The 16603-nt window shown below is 24.8% G+C and overlaps 1 protein-coding gene across 1 annotated transcript in view; it reads right to left on the bottom strand.

Annotated features, from left to right (window-relative positions):
* Positions 1–5308: 5308 nt before the first annotated feature.
* LOC117174305 (beta-catenin-like protein 1) overlaps positions 5309–16603 on the bottom strand; it is a 35022-nt gene continuing 23727 nt past the window's right edge. The window contains exons 5-9 of the mRNA XM_033363293.1: positions 15912–16094; positions 15657–15804; positions 15336–15502; positions 11903–12086; positions 5309–5696 (exon numbers count right to left, since the gene is read on the bottom strand). Of these exons, the coding sequence (XP_033219184.1) occupies positions 5608–5696; positions 11903–12086; positions 15336–15502; positions 15657–15804; positions 15912–16094 (771 nt within the window). The 3' untranslated portion in view covers positions 5309–5607. The remainder of the gene's footprint in view (positions 5697–11902; positions 12087–15335; positions 15503–15656; positions 15805–15911; positions 16095–16603) is intronic.

Here is a 16603-nt window from a genome sequence, read left to right on the forward strand (position 1 = left end):
ATATATGTGTCTCAATTTTTTCTAGTGTCGAATAGTCTTAGTTATTGGCCGTTGAAAAGCAGTGTACCGGTAGTGGCGTTTTGGCCGTTTAAGGGTTAAAGCACTTTGTCGGATTTACCAAAATTTTAAGGATTTCTAGTGAATGAAGGAATTTCATCAGATTCAAGGGTTTTATTAAATCACTAAGGATTTCAAAGATTTCTAGGGATTTAAGTGTTTTTTAAATTATAATTAATTGAATAACTTTAATTCAAATTATACTCCAGGGCTTTAAAATTATTTATACTTTTTTAATAGATTTACCTTTTTCCAAAGATTTCAAGGTATTTTATCGGGTTCTAAAGTATTTGAAGAGATATGATGTATTTGAGGGGACACCCAAAATTTTTGGATGATTGAACAAGATTTCAGGGAATTTCTAGTGAAATTTGCAAAATAATTCAAAATTCAAGGGATTTTATGGTATTTCACAAACATTTAAGGATTGCATTAAATGTCAAAGGATTTCAAAGGATTTAAAAGCATTACAAATATTTCTCGGGATTCAAATGTTTTTTTCTAGTAAACCTCAATCAATAGTTTTAAATTAAATTGCATTCAAGGTCTTTCAAATTATTTATACTTCTTTAAATAGGTTTTTACGCTTTTCAGATATTCCAAAGGGATTCTACAGGATTTAAAGAAATATACAAAATGCAAAGGGGCTTCGAAGAATTTTATAGAATTTCCAGAGAACTTTGGAAAATAAGTAAAGTTTCATTAAATTTCAAAGGATTGCTAACGCGTTCACATATTTCGAACAATTTTAAGGTATTTCAAGAAATTTCACAAGATACAAAGGATTTGATTAAATATCCGAAGATTTCAAGGAATTTACACAGATTTACGGTGATTTTAACGTTTCTTCTAGCGAACTTTAATAAATAAGTTTAATTAAATTTATATTCAACGGATTTCAAATAATTTATAATTTACGGAATAAATAAAGTTTCGTTTCAAAGGATTTCTACAGATTTCAACAATTTAAGCAGAGAAGATGAAAATGTATTTACAGAATAAAGTAATGATAAAGTTTGTTGCAGGACATTTTTTAGAGCGATAAAGGTCTATTCAGATAACCTCGCTTTTTCAAAACACATGTGTCGTCATGGAAAAACAAAAGAAAGTTTACCCGATATTTGGTTAAATTTTATCCTGTAAAATTAATTTTTGTTGCAGCGAATATTTAATCGGAATTCGATGTAAAGTTTATCTTCTGTTTTTTCTGTGTGGTACCTTCAATAATTTGAAATATTTTGGGGGATTTTACAAATTTCAATGAAATTTAACAGATTTTAAAAGATTTCAAGACTTTAACGGACTTAAAATATTTTCAAAAATATCAATGGATTCAAAGAGATTCCAAAAGGTTTTCATATCAATTTTAATTTATTTTTACGAGATTTGAAAGATACGAAGGGAAACCTCAAATAAATCGTTTCTTTGTAGTTTCTTCACGTTTTACATTACTTCCGTCAATATTTTGTATTATTTATTCTAATGTTGATTATCCTATAACTTTTGCATATAATAATTTTCTATAATAAATTTCCTATAATAAATGGAATCTTTTGCAATGCATTATTTAATAAATTCGATAAAGGTGCCAAAAAGGGGGGGGGGGATAATAGATGTAAATTATCTAAAAAAATGTTTTTCAACATTTTTCTCTGTAAAAGTACCAGGCTCGTCTTCAAATTTATCATGAAAAATTAATTCGGATTTTATTTTTTTCAAAAAGGAACAAGAATTTCCAAGCGCATATTACCTAGTTTTTGAAAAGAAACTTACCTTTCTTCCAACTTTTAACAGGTTTCCCTGGAAAAATCCTCACAGTCCCTAAGGGATAAAATATAGGGACTAAAGGGTACTTTTTTACGCTCATAGGATACTTTTTTGCGCTCAAAGGGTAACAAATTTAGGATAAATTTAAAAGATTTCAGAAAAATGCAAGTTACATACAAAAGAATTTAAATAAATTGGAAAAAATATTTTAAAAATCCATTAATTTCCGTGAAACTGGAATGAATTGAGAGGACTTAAAGATAAAAGAGAAGAATTCGATGAAATTAAAAAAAAATGCAAGGTGAATTAAAAAAAAACTGGATTTAAAATAATTTGAAAATTCAAGAGAATTCCAAAGAATTTAAAAGACGTCAGGGTGAATTCCAGAAAAAAATCAAATCTCTTTAAATCTTTGAAACCCTAATAATTTCTAACACAAGAAGTGACTAATGACTACAAAATAATTCAAGTTACATTTTTTAAAAATCAAATGAATTGGAACAATTTTAAGAAATGAAAAAAATTGATTGATGACAATCAATTTTTAGTGAATTTAGATAAATTTAAAAGAAACGAGAACAATTACATCAAATTCATAAAAAATCAAGCTGAATTTAAAAAGCTATTAAGTGAATTGAAAAAATTCGAAAATGTGAAAAATTAATTTAATAGGGTAGAATTGAGTGAATTTAAAAAATCCTTGGAATCTTTTAAAAACCCCTAAAATATTTCACTCTTTGAAAGTCTTCAAACTAGCGATATAAATCAGAAATTTCTGGGAATATTTTTAAATTTCCTAAAATATTTCAAATCCTTTGATATCAATAAAAAATTTCTTTGTAATATTTCAAAATAACATCAATTGTTTAATATCCTTTAAACTCCTTTAAAATTTTTTAAAGCTCTTGAAAATTCCAAGGAATTTGAAAAAAAATGCGTTACAATATTTTAAATCCTTTGATCATTTTATAAATTGATCCTCAGAATCAATTAAATTAAAACTTTTGAAAATTAATATAAATCCATTTGATTAATAGACTAAATTTGGCGAAATTCAAGTGAATTAAAAAAATTCAAGTGTATTCATAAAATTCAAGAAAATTCCAAATCTCTTCAAATATTTAAAAACCCATGAAATACCTCAGTTTGCATGAATAATTTTTTTTGAATCCACTAAAATATTATAAAATCCCGTGAAATTCTATGATGATATTTCCTGAAATCCTGGAATAGTTTAGATATCCTTAGAAAGCTTCAAGATTTTATTTCAAAGTCTTGAAAAATATACATTTTGTTTCAAATTTGTTCAAATTAAAAATTATTATCAAAAGTTTTGCATAAATTCTAAATAATTTTTTTTTTGCTTCAAGTTTCAAATATTTTTTGAAAATCAAATTCCTTTTCAATTTTCCTATCAATCTTAAGAAAATGTTTAAATTCTTTTGAAGCCTTTCAAAATTCTTAAAAAGCTTATAAATCCTTCAAACTACTGAAATAAATAAAAAATTGCTCGGAATATTTGAAAATATACTGAAATATATCGAATCCTCTGATATCTTTTGAATTTTTTTGAAATTTCTAAAAGTCCTTGAAAAAGCCAGAGAATCTTGTACAATAACCTCAAGTATTTTAAATCATTTTAAATCCCATTAAATTACTGAAATCAATGAAAAAAATTCTTTGTAATCTTTTAAATTAACCGAAATTATTTAAAATCCCTTAAACACTTTTCGAATGTTTTTAGGCCCTTGAAAATTAAAAGAAATTTGAAAAAAATGTGTTAAAATATTTCAAATCCTTTAATCATTTTATCAATTGATCCTCAGGATCAATTAAATAAAAAAATTTAATAAAAAAAACCATTGAATTAAGTAGAATAGAGTACATTTTCGAGAAATTTAAGTGAATTAAAACAATTAATAAAATTCACGATAATTCCAAATCTCTTCCAATTTTAAAAACGCTACAAAATACATCATTTCTCATGAATAAATTTGTTCTAAATCTTCGGAAATATGATAAAAACCCGTAAAATTCTATGATGATATTTCCTGAAATGCTGGAAAATGTATTAAAATACATTGCGAGTTTTAAAATTCTTTGAAAATTTAAATTTTTAAAATTTTATTTTAATAAATTAAAAAGTATTATTCAAAGTTTTGCATAGCTTCTAAAAAAATTTTTAAATGCTTGGAATTTCAAAAAAATTCAAAATCAAATTCCTTTTTAATTATCCTAGAAAATCTTAAGAAAATGTTTTTATTCTTTTGAAACCTTTAAAAATGTTTAAAAAGCTTATAACTCTTTCAAACTATGGAATATACATAAAAAAATTCAAGGAATCTTTGAAAATTTCCTAAAATATATCAAATCCTTTGATATCTTTTGAATGCCCTTGAAAATTTTAAAAATGTTTGAAAAAGCTTGAGAATTGTTTACAATACCCTCAAGTATTTAAAGTCCTTTTAAATCCCATTAAATGACTGAAATTAATAAAAAATTTCTTTGTAATCTTTAAAATAACCTAAATTAACCCCTTTTGAAATCCTTTAAACCATTTGAAAAATCCGAAGAATTTGAAAAAATTCGTTAAGATATTACAAATCCCTTGATCATTTTATCAATTTATCCTCAGGATCAATTAAATTTAAAAAATTTTAAATTAAAGAAATATCATTGCCTTAAGCAGAATAAAATAAATTTAGAGAAATTCAAGTTGATCAAAAAAATTCAAGTGTATTTATAAAATTCAAGAGAATCCCAAATCTCTTTAAATCTTTAATAAAACCCTACAAAATACCTCAATTCGTATGAATAATTTTTTTAATTCCACTAAAATCTTATAAAATCCCGTGAAATTCTATGATGATATTTCCTGAAATCCTGGAAAATGTATTAAAATACATTGAGTTTTAAAACCCCTTAAAATCTTTGAAATCATCGGAAATCCTATAAAATAACGTGAAATCTTTTTAAATATTTTAAAACCTCATACGTTTTGTAGAATCGCTCCATATCTTCAAAAATTGATGAAAATTCTTTATCCTAAAATATTTTAAAAGCTTGAAAATCATTTCAAATTAATCAAATTAATTTTTAAATCCTTGAAATCTTTTAAAATTCCCTAAAATACTTCAAATTATAAGCTCCTGAAAATGCCTTAGAATTTTTTAAAATACCCTAAAATCTTACAATTCTTTCAAATTATTTAAATCAGTTTAAAAAATCTCGGAATCTTTATAAATACCCTGAAATATTTCAAAGACTGGGAAAAATGGGAAAATAATTTTTCTATTTTATCAGACGTCATATTGGATTCTTTCAAAATTTTGGTTATCATTGATAGTTAAATAGATACTAAAAATAAAAATTAAATCTAGTAAGACTTTGTATTATATTTAAATTTCGTTTCCGGCTTCTCCCCAAGGAATAAAATTTAAATTTTATCCCAGTTTTACTGACCTACATAACGCAAAATCTATAATCGCTTTCTGAAAACTTTATTTGCAAATTAAACATTCAGATTAACGATTTCCTTCATTGGCGTCACCTTGAAACTTAAAATTAAAACAAATCTCCGAAATATTCAACTTTCGTAAACGTTATTTCGTGTTCGGATTATTTTAATGGAAAAATCGTCTCCATTTATTCAGTTATTCGTCAATTTACTCTTAATTTATTAAACTTATGTTTGTACATTCGTAAAAAGTTGATCGTCTTTGCCTAAGTAAATACCTTAAAAACGTGGTACTTCTTCAATAATCTTTACATTCTTTGACTGATTTAAAATTTATCAATCAATTGCAGAATATGTTGCTGTTCTGCTTCTTTGAGTTCCGGATCTGCTGCGTCTCCCAAATTTCCCGCATATTCTGCACACAAATTTTATTCGTCAATTAAAATGCGATATATCATTTCCGAAGTATTTTTTTTTACGTTAAAACAAAAATCTGCCCTCTATTTTTTATCATCAGATGTAGCTTAATGGATATTTTTGATTGATTATTTAAATATTTTTTTATGACTCAAAGCGATAATTTTTTGGGCATGTGTTTTTCAATTTACATTTTAAACATCACCCCTTTTTTACAATAACTTCAACGATTTCAACGATCCACCCAAAATTGAATTTTTCTGAATACCCTAAATTTTGTTGGGTTAAAATTCAAAATGGCTGAGCCAATATGGCGGAGCATACGTAAAACACGTGTTTTAGGTTTCATGATATTCTATGAGCTATTTAGAATTTTGAAAATCTGACTTCAGTTGAGCGTCCCAAAAAACGCCATTGACAGTAATTTAAATCTAATAATTTTTAAAAGATTTGATTGCCATATTTAATGTCTGAAAGTTTTAAATTTAATTACGATATTTCGAAAATACATCATTCATTTGTTTCCTTTTTCTTAAAAAGAATCAAAAAGTGTCGAATTTCCAAAACTTTATAATTGCCAATTTAAAGAAAACAAAGAAACAAATAGGGGCCTAGCTCGTGGTAAAAGAGAGTGGCCGTTTTAACCGAAGAAAAAAAATTCCGGTCATTTTCCGGTTCGTAAAAATTTTTAGGTCAATTAAACTAAAAAATTCCAATTTTAAAACTAATTATTTCTCAATTGAAATTAATGAAAAAGGAATTGCGAATTAATGGACTCAAGATGGAACTCTTAAATTTTAAACTTTTAAAATTGAAGTTTAAAAGTTTTTTAATCTTAAAGTTTGGTATTTAAATTCTCAATAACTTACGCCTATACAATGGAAAATACTAACACTTTTCAATTAAACAATTCAAAATTAAATGCACTTAAACTTAAAAATTAGAATTTCTAACTATTACGAATTGTAGAGTTCAAAGATTCGGATTCATTTCTAAAAGTATAAATCCATGTTCTCATTTTCAATTCTCTGAATTAAAAAATCAATTAATTCATTCATTTTTTTAAATTATAGTATTTTAATCAATTTTAATCTAGAAACATTCAAACTTAGATGATACATTTTTTTTAACTGAACAATTTTTACATTAGAAGTTGAGTTATTTTAATTTTAAATAGTTTAGATATCCTTAGAAAGCTTCAAGATTTTATTTCAAAGTTTTAAAAAATGTACATTTTGTTTCAAATTTTTTCAAATTTAAAATTATTATCAAAAGTTTTGCATAAATTCTGAATACTTTTTTTTTGCTTCGAGTTTCAAATATTTTTTGAAAAATAAATTCCTTTTCAATTTACCTAGCAATCTTCAGAAAACATTTTTATTCTTTTGAAACCTTTTAAAATTTTTAAAAAGCTTATAAACCTTTCAAACTACTGAAATAAGCACAAAATTTCCTTGCAACTTGTAAAAGTTCTTGAAAAAGCCAGAAATCTTGTACAATAACCTCAAGTATTTTACAGGATGGCCGCTGGACCGGGAAATGACAGCGAATTTTTTTTACCCGGAATTTTACAAAATTGTAGAAGAAAAATCTGTCCCCGTTCGATTTCAACAGTTTTAAAATAATTAGTTGAATTTTTATGTTTCTCAATTATGCTATTATTTCGCTTACAATGCCTAAATCAAAATTTTTTTACTTTTAAAACTTTCCATTTAAAATTTTTATTTCTAAGATTAAATTTATAAATTAAAGAATTTTTAAATTCTTTCCTAAAGACTTGAACAAATAAAAAATAAAAGCCTTTGATGTTGACAATTTTGGACAAAAAACATTTTTATTTAATAAATAAATACATTTTTTCAATTTATCTGTAATTTAAGTATTAAAAAATGAACAAAAACGATTTGACAAAAAGATTTTAAACCAGTTCAAAATTTATAAATGTTCAAATTTTAACATTACAACTTAAACGGTTTCAATTTGAAAGTCTTAGTCATTAAACCAATGTGAACATGTGACTGAGAGTTCATATACTACTTTTAACTTAAAAATAACTTCATAACAATCTATTCTTAATTAAAGGATTTTATTAATTTAAAAATATTGTTTTAGCCTAAAATATTCCATTTTTAACCTATTCAATTTGAAATTTTTAATAAAAATATAAAAAAATTAGTCATTGAATATTTAGCAATATTTGAATTTTGATTTAAGACAAGTAAATTGAAACCAAATATTTAAAAGGAAAGAATCTTTGACTGAATTGTTTGACACAGAAAACCTGGAATCGTTAAAATTTCGAAGAGCCTTTAAACTTTGAACGTTACAATTTTAATTGTTTTATTTGAAAAATGCTTAATTTGTGAGTGAAATTTTAAAATTTTGATGTATAATTTACAAATGAATATTTGTAGAAAAAATTAGAGTAATTTTAAGAGATATTTAGGAGTTTTAAAAAGATAAAAAATTATCATGCAAATTTTAGAAAGTTTTCTCAAAATCTTCTAGAATCTTTTTTGAAAATTTTTTTTTAAATCTTTGAAAATTTTTTAAAATATTCTTTTCAAATAATTTTTCAAAATGAAAAGTTATTTTTTATAAATGTTCAATCGTTATTCATAGTTCCAAATTGTACAGAAATTTTCTGAAATTTGCAGGATTTTCTTAAAATTGTAGAAACAATTCAATTCATTTTGACAGATAATTTGAAGTTCTGAAAAAATTTCAAAAAAAAATTTTAATTTAAAACAACTTCTAGATTTCTCATGATTTTGAAATGAAATTTTGAAGCTTTCCAATGATGTTTAAACTATATAAAATGAAAATAATTGAATTTCTAATTTAAAAAGTGTTCAGTAACATTTTTTTTCAATTTTTCAATATTTGATGTTTCTAGCTTAAAATTCCTTAAAATTATATAATTTTGAAAATTTAAAAATTGATTGATTAATTTTTTAATTTGGAGCATTGAAAATGATAACGTAGATTCATATTTTTTATATCGAAAAATGTTAGTACCTTCAAGTTTATACGCGTAAATTATTGAGCATTTGAATAAAAAAATTTTTTAATAAAAACTTTTAAATTTCAATTTTAAAAGTTTAAAATTTAACAGTTCCACTTCGAGTGTTTTCATTTACAGCTCAGTTTTTATTACGTCAAATTGAAATTTTTTTTTAGTTTACTGTTTCATTTTTTTAATTTCATTGACCGTGAAAAAAGTTTGCGAACCGGGAAAACCCCGGGAATTTATTTCTTCGATTAAAACAGCCACACTGACTTTAAATCCTTTTAAATCCCATTGAATTATTCAAATCAATAAAAATGAAAATTTCCTAGAAATTTGAAAAAAATGTGTTAAAATATTTCAAATTCTTTGAACATTTTATCAACTGATCCTCAGGATCAATTAAATTTAAAAAAAAATTTAATGAAAAAAAAAACCATTGAATTAAGTAGAATAGAGTAAATTTAGAGAAATTTAAGTAAAGTAAAAAAATTCAAGAGAATTCCAAATCTCTTCAAATCTTAAAAACCCTAAAAAATACCTCACTTCTCATGAATACATTTTTTTTAAATCCTCGAAAATATGATAAAAACCCATAAAATTCTATTATGCTATTTCCTGAAATGCTGGAAAATGTATTTAAATACATTGAGAGTTTTAAAATTCCCTAACAATTAAAAATTTTTTAATTTTTAAAATTTTAATTTAATATTAAAAGTTTTGCATAACTTTAAAATATATTTTTTAAATGCTTCAAATTTCAAATATTTTTTCAAAATAAAATTCAGTTTCAATTTTCCTAGTAATCTTAAGCAAATGTTTTTATTCTTAGGCTTCAGCCTTTCAAAATTCTAAAAAGCTTATCAATTCTTTAAAATCTTGAATTAAAACCTTTGAAAATTTCCTAAAATATATCGAATCCTTTGATATCTTTTGAAAGCCCTCGCAAGTTGTTAGAGCCCTTGAAAATGCTTGAGAATCTCCTACAATACCCTGAATTATTTTAAATCCTTTGAAATCCTATTAAATTACTGAAATCAATAAAAAATTTTTTTCAAATCTTTTAAAATAACCTAAATTGAAAATTCCAAGAAATTAAAAAAAAAAAGTAGTTAAAATATTACAAATCCTTTGATCATTTTATCAATTGATCCCCAGGATCAAATAAGTTTAAAAAATATTAATTGAAAAAAAACATTGAATTAAGTAGAATAGAGTAAATTTAGAGAAATTTAAGTGAATTAAAAAAATTCATAAAATTCAAGAGAATTCCCAATCTCTTGAAATCTTAAAAACCCTACAAAATACCTCACTTCTCATGAATACATTTTTTCTAAATCCTCAAAAATATGATAAAAACCCGTAAAATTCTATGATGATATTTCTTGAAATGGTGAAAAATGTATTAAAATACATTGACAGTTTTAAAATCCCTTAACAATTTAAAATTTGTATTTAAAAAAAATTAAGTAATCTTAAGAAAATGTTTTTATTCTTTTGAATCCTTTTAAAAAATTAGAAAAGCTTATAAACCTTTCAAACTATTGAATAGAAATAACAAAATTTCAAGGAATATTTGAAAATTTCCTAAATTATTTAAAATCCTTTAAACTCCTTTTGACATTTTTTAAAGCATTTGAAAATTCTGAAGAATTTTAAAAAATGCGTTCAGATATTTCAAATCCTTTCATCATTTTATCAATTGATCCTCAGGATCAATTAAATTAAAAACATTTTAATGAAAAAAAAAACATTGAATTAAGTAGAATAGAGTAAATTTAGAGAAATTTAAGTGAATTAAAAAAATTTAAGTTAATTTCAAATCTCTTCAAATGTTAAAAACCCTAAAAAATACCTCACTTTTCATGAATACATTTTATCTAAATCCTCGAAAATATTATAAAAATCCGTAAAATTTTATGATGATATTTCCTGAAATCCTGGAAAATGTATTAAAATACATTGAGACTTTAAAATCCTTAAACAATTTTAAAATTTAAAAATTTGTAATTTTAAATCTTAACAAATTAAAAATTATTATCAAAAGTTTGGCATAACTTCTAAATGTTTTTTTAAAATGCTTCGAATATTAAATAATTTTAAAAATAAAATTAATTTTCAATTCTCCTAGCAATCTTCAGAAAATGCTTTTATTCTTTTGAAGCATTTGAGAATTCTTAAGTAGCTTATAAATCTTTTGTTCAAAAACTGCACAAATCTACATTTTATTTCAAATTATGCATTGGCTATTTGCACTAAAATTTCGTAACGAATAGCCGGATTTTGTCGCACCACATAATTCGTTTAAATTATTTGAAACCATATCAAGTTTTAAATTAATTTTTTATCTTTTCAAAACCCCCAAATATCTCTAAAAATTACTCGAATCGTTCAACAAATAATAAGTGTTCAGTTGTTATTTATAAATCAAAATTTAACAATTTTACTCAAAAACCAATCATTTTTTAAATAGAACAATTAAAATCGTAGCGTTCAAAGTTAAAAAGCTCTTTGAAATATTAACGATTCAAGGCTTTCTATTTTCAACAATTGAGTTTCAAATTATTAACATTTCCTTACTACTAAAGTCTTTTGAATTGAAACAGTTTAATTTGTAACATTGAACTCTGGAAATTCTTAAATTTTGAAAGGATTTAAAATGATCTTAACAAATCAATTATTTTTCACTTTTTGATACTTCAAGCACATTTCAATTTTTTAAATAATTAAATAACTCATACTTACATTTGATCAAGAAAAAAAAATTTTATCCAAAATTTGCAATTTCAAACGCTTTTAAATTGTTTTCGAATTACGCATTATAAATTTCCTGGCTTTTCCCTGTCTCAAAAAAAATCTCTATAAAAACTATATATTAACTGAAATAGATCACATTTCATTTTTTCCGCATTTTTTTTTCCGTATTTTTTAGATTACTTCAAGAACCGTTGCAGTTATTGTAAAAAAAAGGTGATATTTTCAAACTGAATTTAAAAATTCAACGAAAATGACATCAAGCATGCGCAAAAATTATAGTGTTAATCCCTAAAAAATAGTATAAAAAATAAAACAAATAAAAATAAAAAATGGAGGGCAGATTCTTGATCAGCGTTGAGAAGTACTTCAATTTTTATTAATGACAAGTGTAATTTGCCTTTTATAAATAAATAGTTAAAATTCAAAATAATGTGAATTACCTCTCATTATGTGTCTTATTGTTTTTAGAGAAGCTCGTCTTTGTGATAAAATTCTTGTCACTCTTTGTTTCACAGTTGGAGGACATCCAGCGCAGGCTTCTACAAGAATGTAATCTACTCCTTGCAAGATAAATAACCCGTTATCGAGCCTCTTTAAATACGATTCTTCTTCGTCAGATTCCTCCTGTAAGTAAATTAGAAGAAAAAAATAGTGATAAAGACGTTCGGAAAAATAATTATAAGATAACATTTTTAACCCTCAAACGGTACACTCCAACCCAGCACATGTAAAAGGTACACTGGTGCGAATTGGTTTGTTTGCAATGTTAATTTTAATTATTTAATATGTTAAACATATAATAAACAACTAGCATATATCACACATATTTAATATATATGGGGATAATCCGCTGCAGCTGTGTTAGCGTAAATGCCAATAAAATGAATAAAGTTCGGGTGCGAATTTGCACCAGTGTACCGTTTGAGGGTTAAGTAACTTCCATTATGTAAAATCAGGGTGCTGATTCGGAGGACGATTTCAAATTGACGGTAATTTCCCGGTTTTTTTTACGGCCAAGTTTTTTAATTTTTTCGGTCAATTAAAAATATGATATTCTTTTGAAGCACTTCTTCAAATTTGAACATCAAAAGTTTTTGTTTGAGATTTAAACTATCGATCAAAATGGTTCCAAGCAAGCCGATTTATATCTTCATAGTGATCATTCCGTTAAAATATTTTTTTACCCTCGCTAACTGACTTTGAAGTTTAAAAAAATCGACTTTTTCGCTATTTTCTTAGTCAGAGTAAATTTCTCGATTATTTGACCATATGTGTAATATACAGTAAATTTATAAATCAAAAATTAATTTTATTGTTAAATAAAATCTACAAGAAATGATAATTAATATTTACATTTTCAGTTTAAATCAGCAATAATTTACAACAACAAAAATTCAACAAAATAGTTAAATTTTCGAAAACAAAATTCTTTTTCATAAAAAAAGAAGTCTTCAATAAAATAGGTCATATTTCAACAATGAAATGAATTTTTAATTGAAATTATGAATTTTCAACAGAAAAATATCAATATTTAAAAAAAGAGTACAACTTTTAACTAATAATTGTATTTCGACCCTGAAAGGTGAATTTTTAAACAAGAAGATTAACTTGCTTAAAGATCATTTTCTACCCAAAAAATTGATTTTTAACTAAATATGTGGATTTCCAATGAAATAGTTGGATTTTGAAATAAGGAAGAAAAATTTCCATCCAAATTGTTGAATCTTGAACAAGAAAAGATTAATTTTCAACCAAAAATGGACACTAAAATTTTCAGTGGCCGGAATTAATTTTCAATCAAACTGGTAGATTTTTAAATAAAATGATGAATCTTCAAATGGAATGGTTGAATTTTAAAACCAAAAGATTAGTTTTCGACGAAAACAATAAGTCTTGCCCTGAAATAGTACAATTTTCAACAAAAGAAAACATTAATTTTTACTAAAAAAGATAAATTGTTAACACAAACTTAAATAGTTAAACTTTAAGTTAAAAAAATGAATGTTAAACAAAAAAAGATGAATTTTCAACTAAAACTGTGAAATATACAATAACAATACGTTAAATTTTCAGTTAAAAAAATTACTTTCCACAAAACAGCTAACTTAAAAAAAATTAACTTAAAAAAAAATAGTTGCATTTTCAAACAAAGTGATGAATGTCAACGACAAGTTTAAATCTTTAACTGGAATTTTCAACCAAGAAGATTAATTTTTACCAAAAAAATTAAGTTTCAACAAAAAAGATAATTTTTCATCCAAAAACTGAATAATTAATTTTTTAGTCAAAAATTTAATGTTCAACCAAAGAAAAAAAAACAAATTTCAATCAAATAGCTCATATTTCAGTAAAATAATTTTATTTTGACCCTAACAGATGAATTTTGAACTACAATTATCAATACTTAACTGAAATACTTGAATTTTGAACCGAAAAAAATAATTAAAAAAAGGAAATTAATTTTCAAAGGAAAGGATAATTTTTTACAACAAAAATGTTTTTTTTTTAAACCAAATATGTGGATTTTCAATGAAACAGTTGTATTTTCAAATAAAAAAGATAAATTTTCATCCAAAAATGCACACTCAAATTTTCACTTGCAGGAATTAATTATCGACCAAACAAGTGGAATTTCAACTAAAATTATGGATTTTCAACTTTTATACAACAAAGAGAAATTTTCAACCATAAAGATTAATTTTCTACAAAAATACGAATTTTTCACAAAGTACATACAATTTCAAACAACTAGTTTAACTTCTGAATAAAAAGTATCAATTTTGAACCAAATTGTTGAATTTTCATTTTAAAAAAAATACATTTTCAACCAAAAACAGTATGGTTAAATTTTCTGCTAGAAATCTAGTTCTCAATAAACAAACAAAAAAACTAAGTTTTAGAAAAAGAGTTAAATTTTCTACTGAAAGAGTTAAATTTTTAGTTAAAAAAAAATAATTTCCAACAAAGTAGTTACATTCAAAACCAGAGATGAATTTTCAATTAAAAATATTTAAAATTCTCGTTCGATGGCAAAAATTTCCCTGTTCCAAGTAAAATTATATTTCTGTACGGAAACTCCCTATTCTAAAATTAAAACGATAACTATTTTATGAAATCCCCTGTTCGAATTTAGGATAAATGAGGAAAAAGCTAATAAAATGTAATAAATCCATTTTTTGTAGAAAAAAAGATGAGAAAATGATTGTTTCTGTATGTTTGAAATATCAATTCGGGTATCAAACTTCAGCGAAAAAAAATCTCAGATAAAAAAATTACAAACGGTTTTTCTTAGAATTCAAAATAATAAAAATTGAATAATTAATTATGATTTAATTAGACTAAATTGAGATAATCTAAAAAATCTGCGACTTATTATTATCATATGAAAATGATTAAAATAATGAAATCTTAAATTTTTCTCCGATCAGAAGTAAATTCCCGGTCATTTCCCGACCCTTCCCATTCAGATTAAATTAATTAATTTCAAACTGAAAATATGAATTTTCAAAAAAAAAAAAGTTAAATACAGTAATATAAAGCTACATTTACAAAAAGAAGAATCAGTTTTATTCAATGTTATATTGCAATTAAAAAAAAGCAAGCTTCGAAAAAATTCCCTGACTTTAAAAACCATTCTCTGCCATTTTCAGTTTTTTAAAATATATTAAAATTCCAGGTTTTCCATTTTTTTCAGGTACGGTAGACGCCCTGTCAAAATAAATCTCAAGGGATTTATGATTTGAAAAAATCAAACTTTAATAATCAAGACAAATTTAAGAATATAACAATTGCAAATCAAATAAGTAGTCCTTTTACTCGAAAAAAAATAATTTTTAGTAAAAAAAAAAAGAGTTACAAAATAATAGCACTAACCTGTGCTTCTTTTTCGATTTCTTCCACCTTCTCGAGATACTTAAAATGAAGTTCCATGAGTCTGTCGACTTTCTCGAAATCATTTTCCGTAAATTTACTAAGCAATCGTTGCCTTTGAGTGCCTTTACAATTTTTCAACATACTCGCAATAATCCAAACAACATACTCTGAAAAATATAAAAAACTATAGATCTGTAAAGAGACGACATGTTTGATATATCGAAATTGTGACTTATCGAGGTTCGATGTAGAATTTCAGGTATCACCGGAATTTAATTTATTGCTATTAGAACTTCTTCAAGTTAATTTAAACATAAGTACCTTCGTGTTGTTCAACTGGCAACAGTTTTTTTCTATTTTTCGTTGGCGTTTTCATGAAGAGGGGAAAAATGGTTCTCAGTCCCAAAATGTCAACGAATTTGTTACAATTGTCTTTTCCGTCCAGACCATTCATCGCGTAACTGAGAACCTAAAATTATTATTTTTCTTTATTCATATGCTTATTAATTAGCCGTTGGCTATTAATTTATTATTATAAGAATGAATAAAACTCTTGTCACATAAATCTAAAACTACCTTTAGCGATCCGTTCCTCGACATTTTTTTCTCTCTGAGCATTAAATTCATGAGTTGAAGTCCTTCGCCACGCAGAAATCTCTCTTTATTTACTGTTAATAGTAAACTTGAGCATAAAACATTGAAGAGATTCTCCATCATCTCTTGCTCGTCTGCGCTTTGAGGATCGTGTCGCTTATAGTACTGAAAAATATATTTTTTACTAGCAGACCCGGCCACGCGTTGATGTGGCTCAGTTATAATACCAGAGATAATACATTGAATTTATATTATACTAAAATTGGTGTCATATATTGGCTGCTTACCCAACCTAGATAACATGAAATTTCGTTCAAAAAACTAACTTACACCGCCACCTGTTAGAAAATTATGGAGTATACAAAGAAAAACATTTAATTTTCAATGAAAAAATATTAAGGTCATGAAATGAGATAAAAAGTATCCTATCCTTTAAGTTGGACCAAATTACACACAGTATACAAAATTTCATCAAGATCGGTTAAGTAGTTTCGGAGTTTAGTGGTGACAAACATCGTGACACGGGATTTATATATAAAATTAAAATTTTTCATAAGGACAACCGCAGGATGTCGCCGGGAGCGGGTGATAATCTGAAAAATTGCACCCGCTTCCAGCGAAATCGCGGTAAAATTTCAGCCACAACCACGTCTCACAACCGTGAGATAGGTGGT

This window comes from Belonocnema kinseyi, chromosome 1, assembly GCF_010883055.1.
Source record: "Belonocnema kinseyi isolate 2016_QV_RU_SX_M_011 chromosome 1, B_treatae_v1, whole genome shotgun sequence".
In the NCBI taxonomy this organism is placed as follows: domain Eukaryota; kingdom Metazoa; phylum Arthropoda; class Insecta; order Hymenoptera; family Cynipidae; genus Belonocnema; species Belonocnema kinseyi.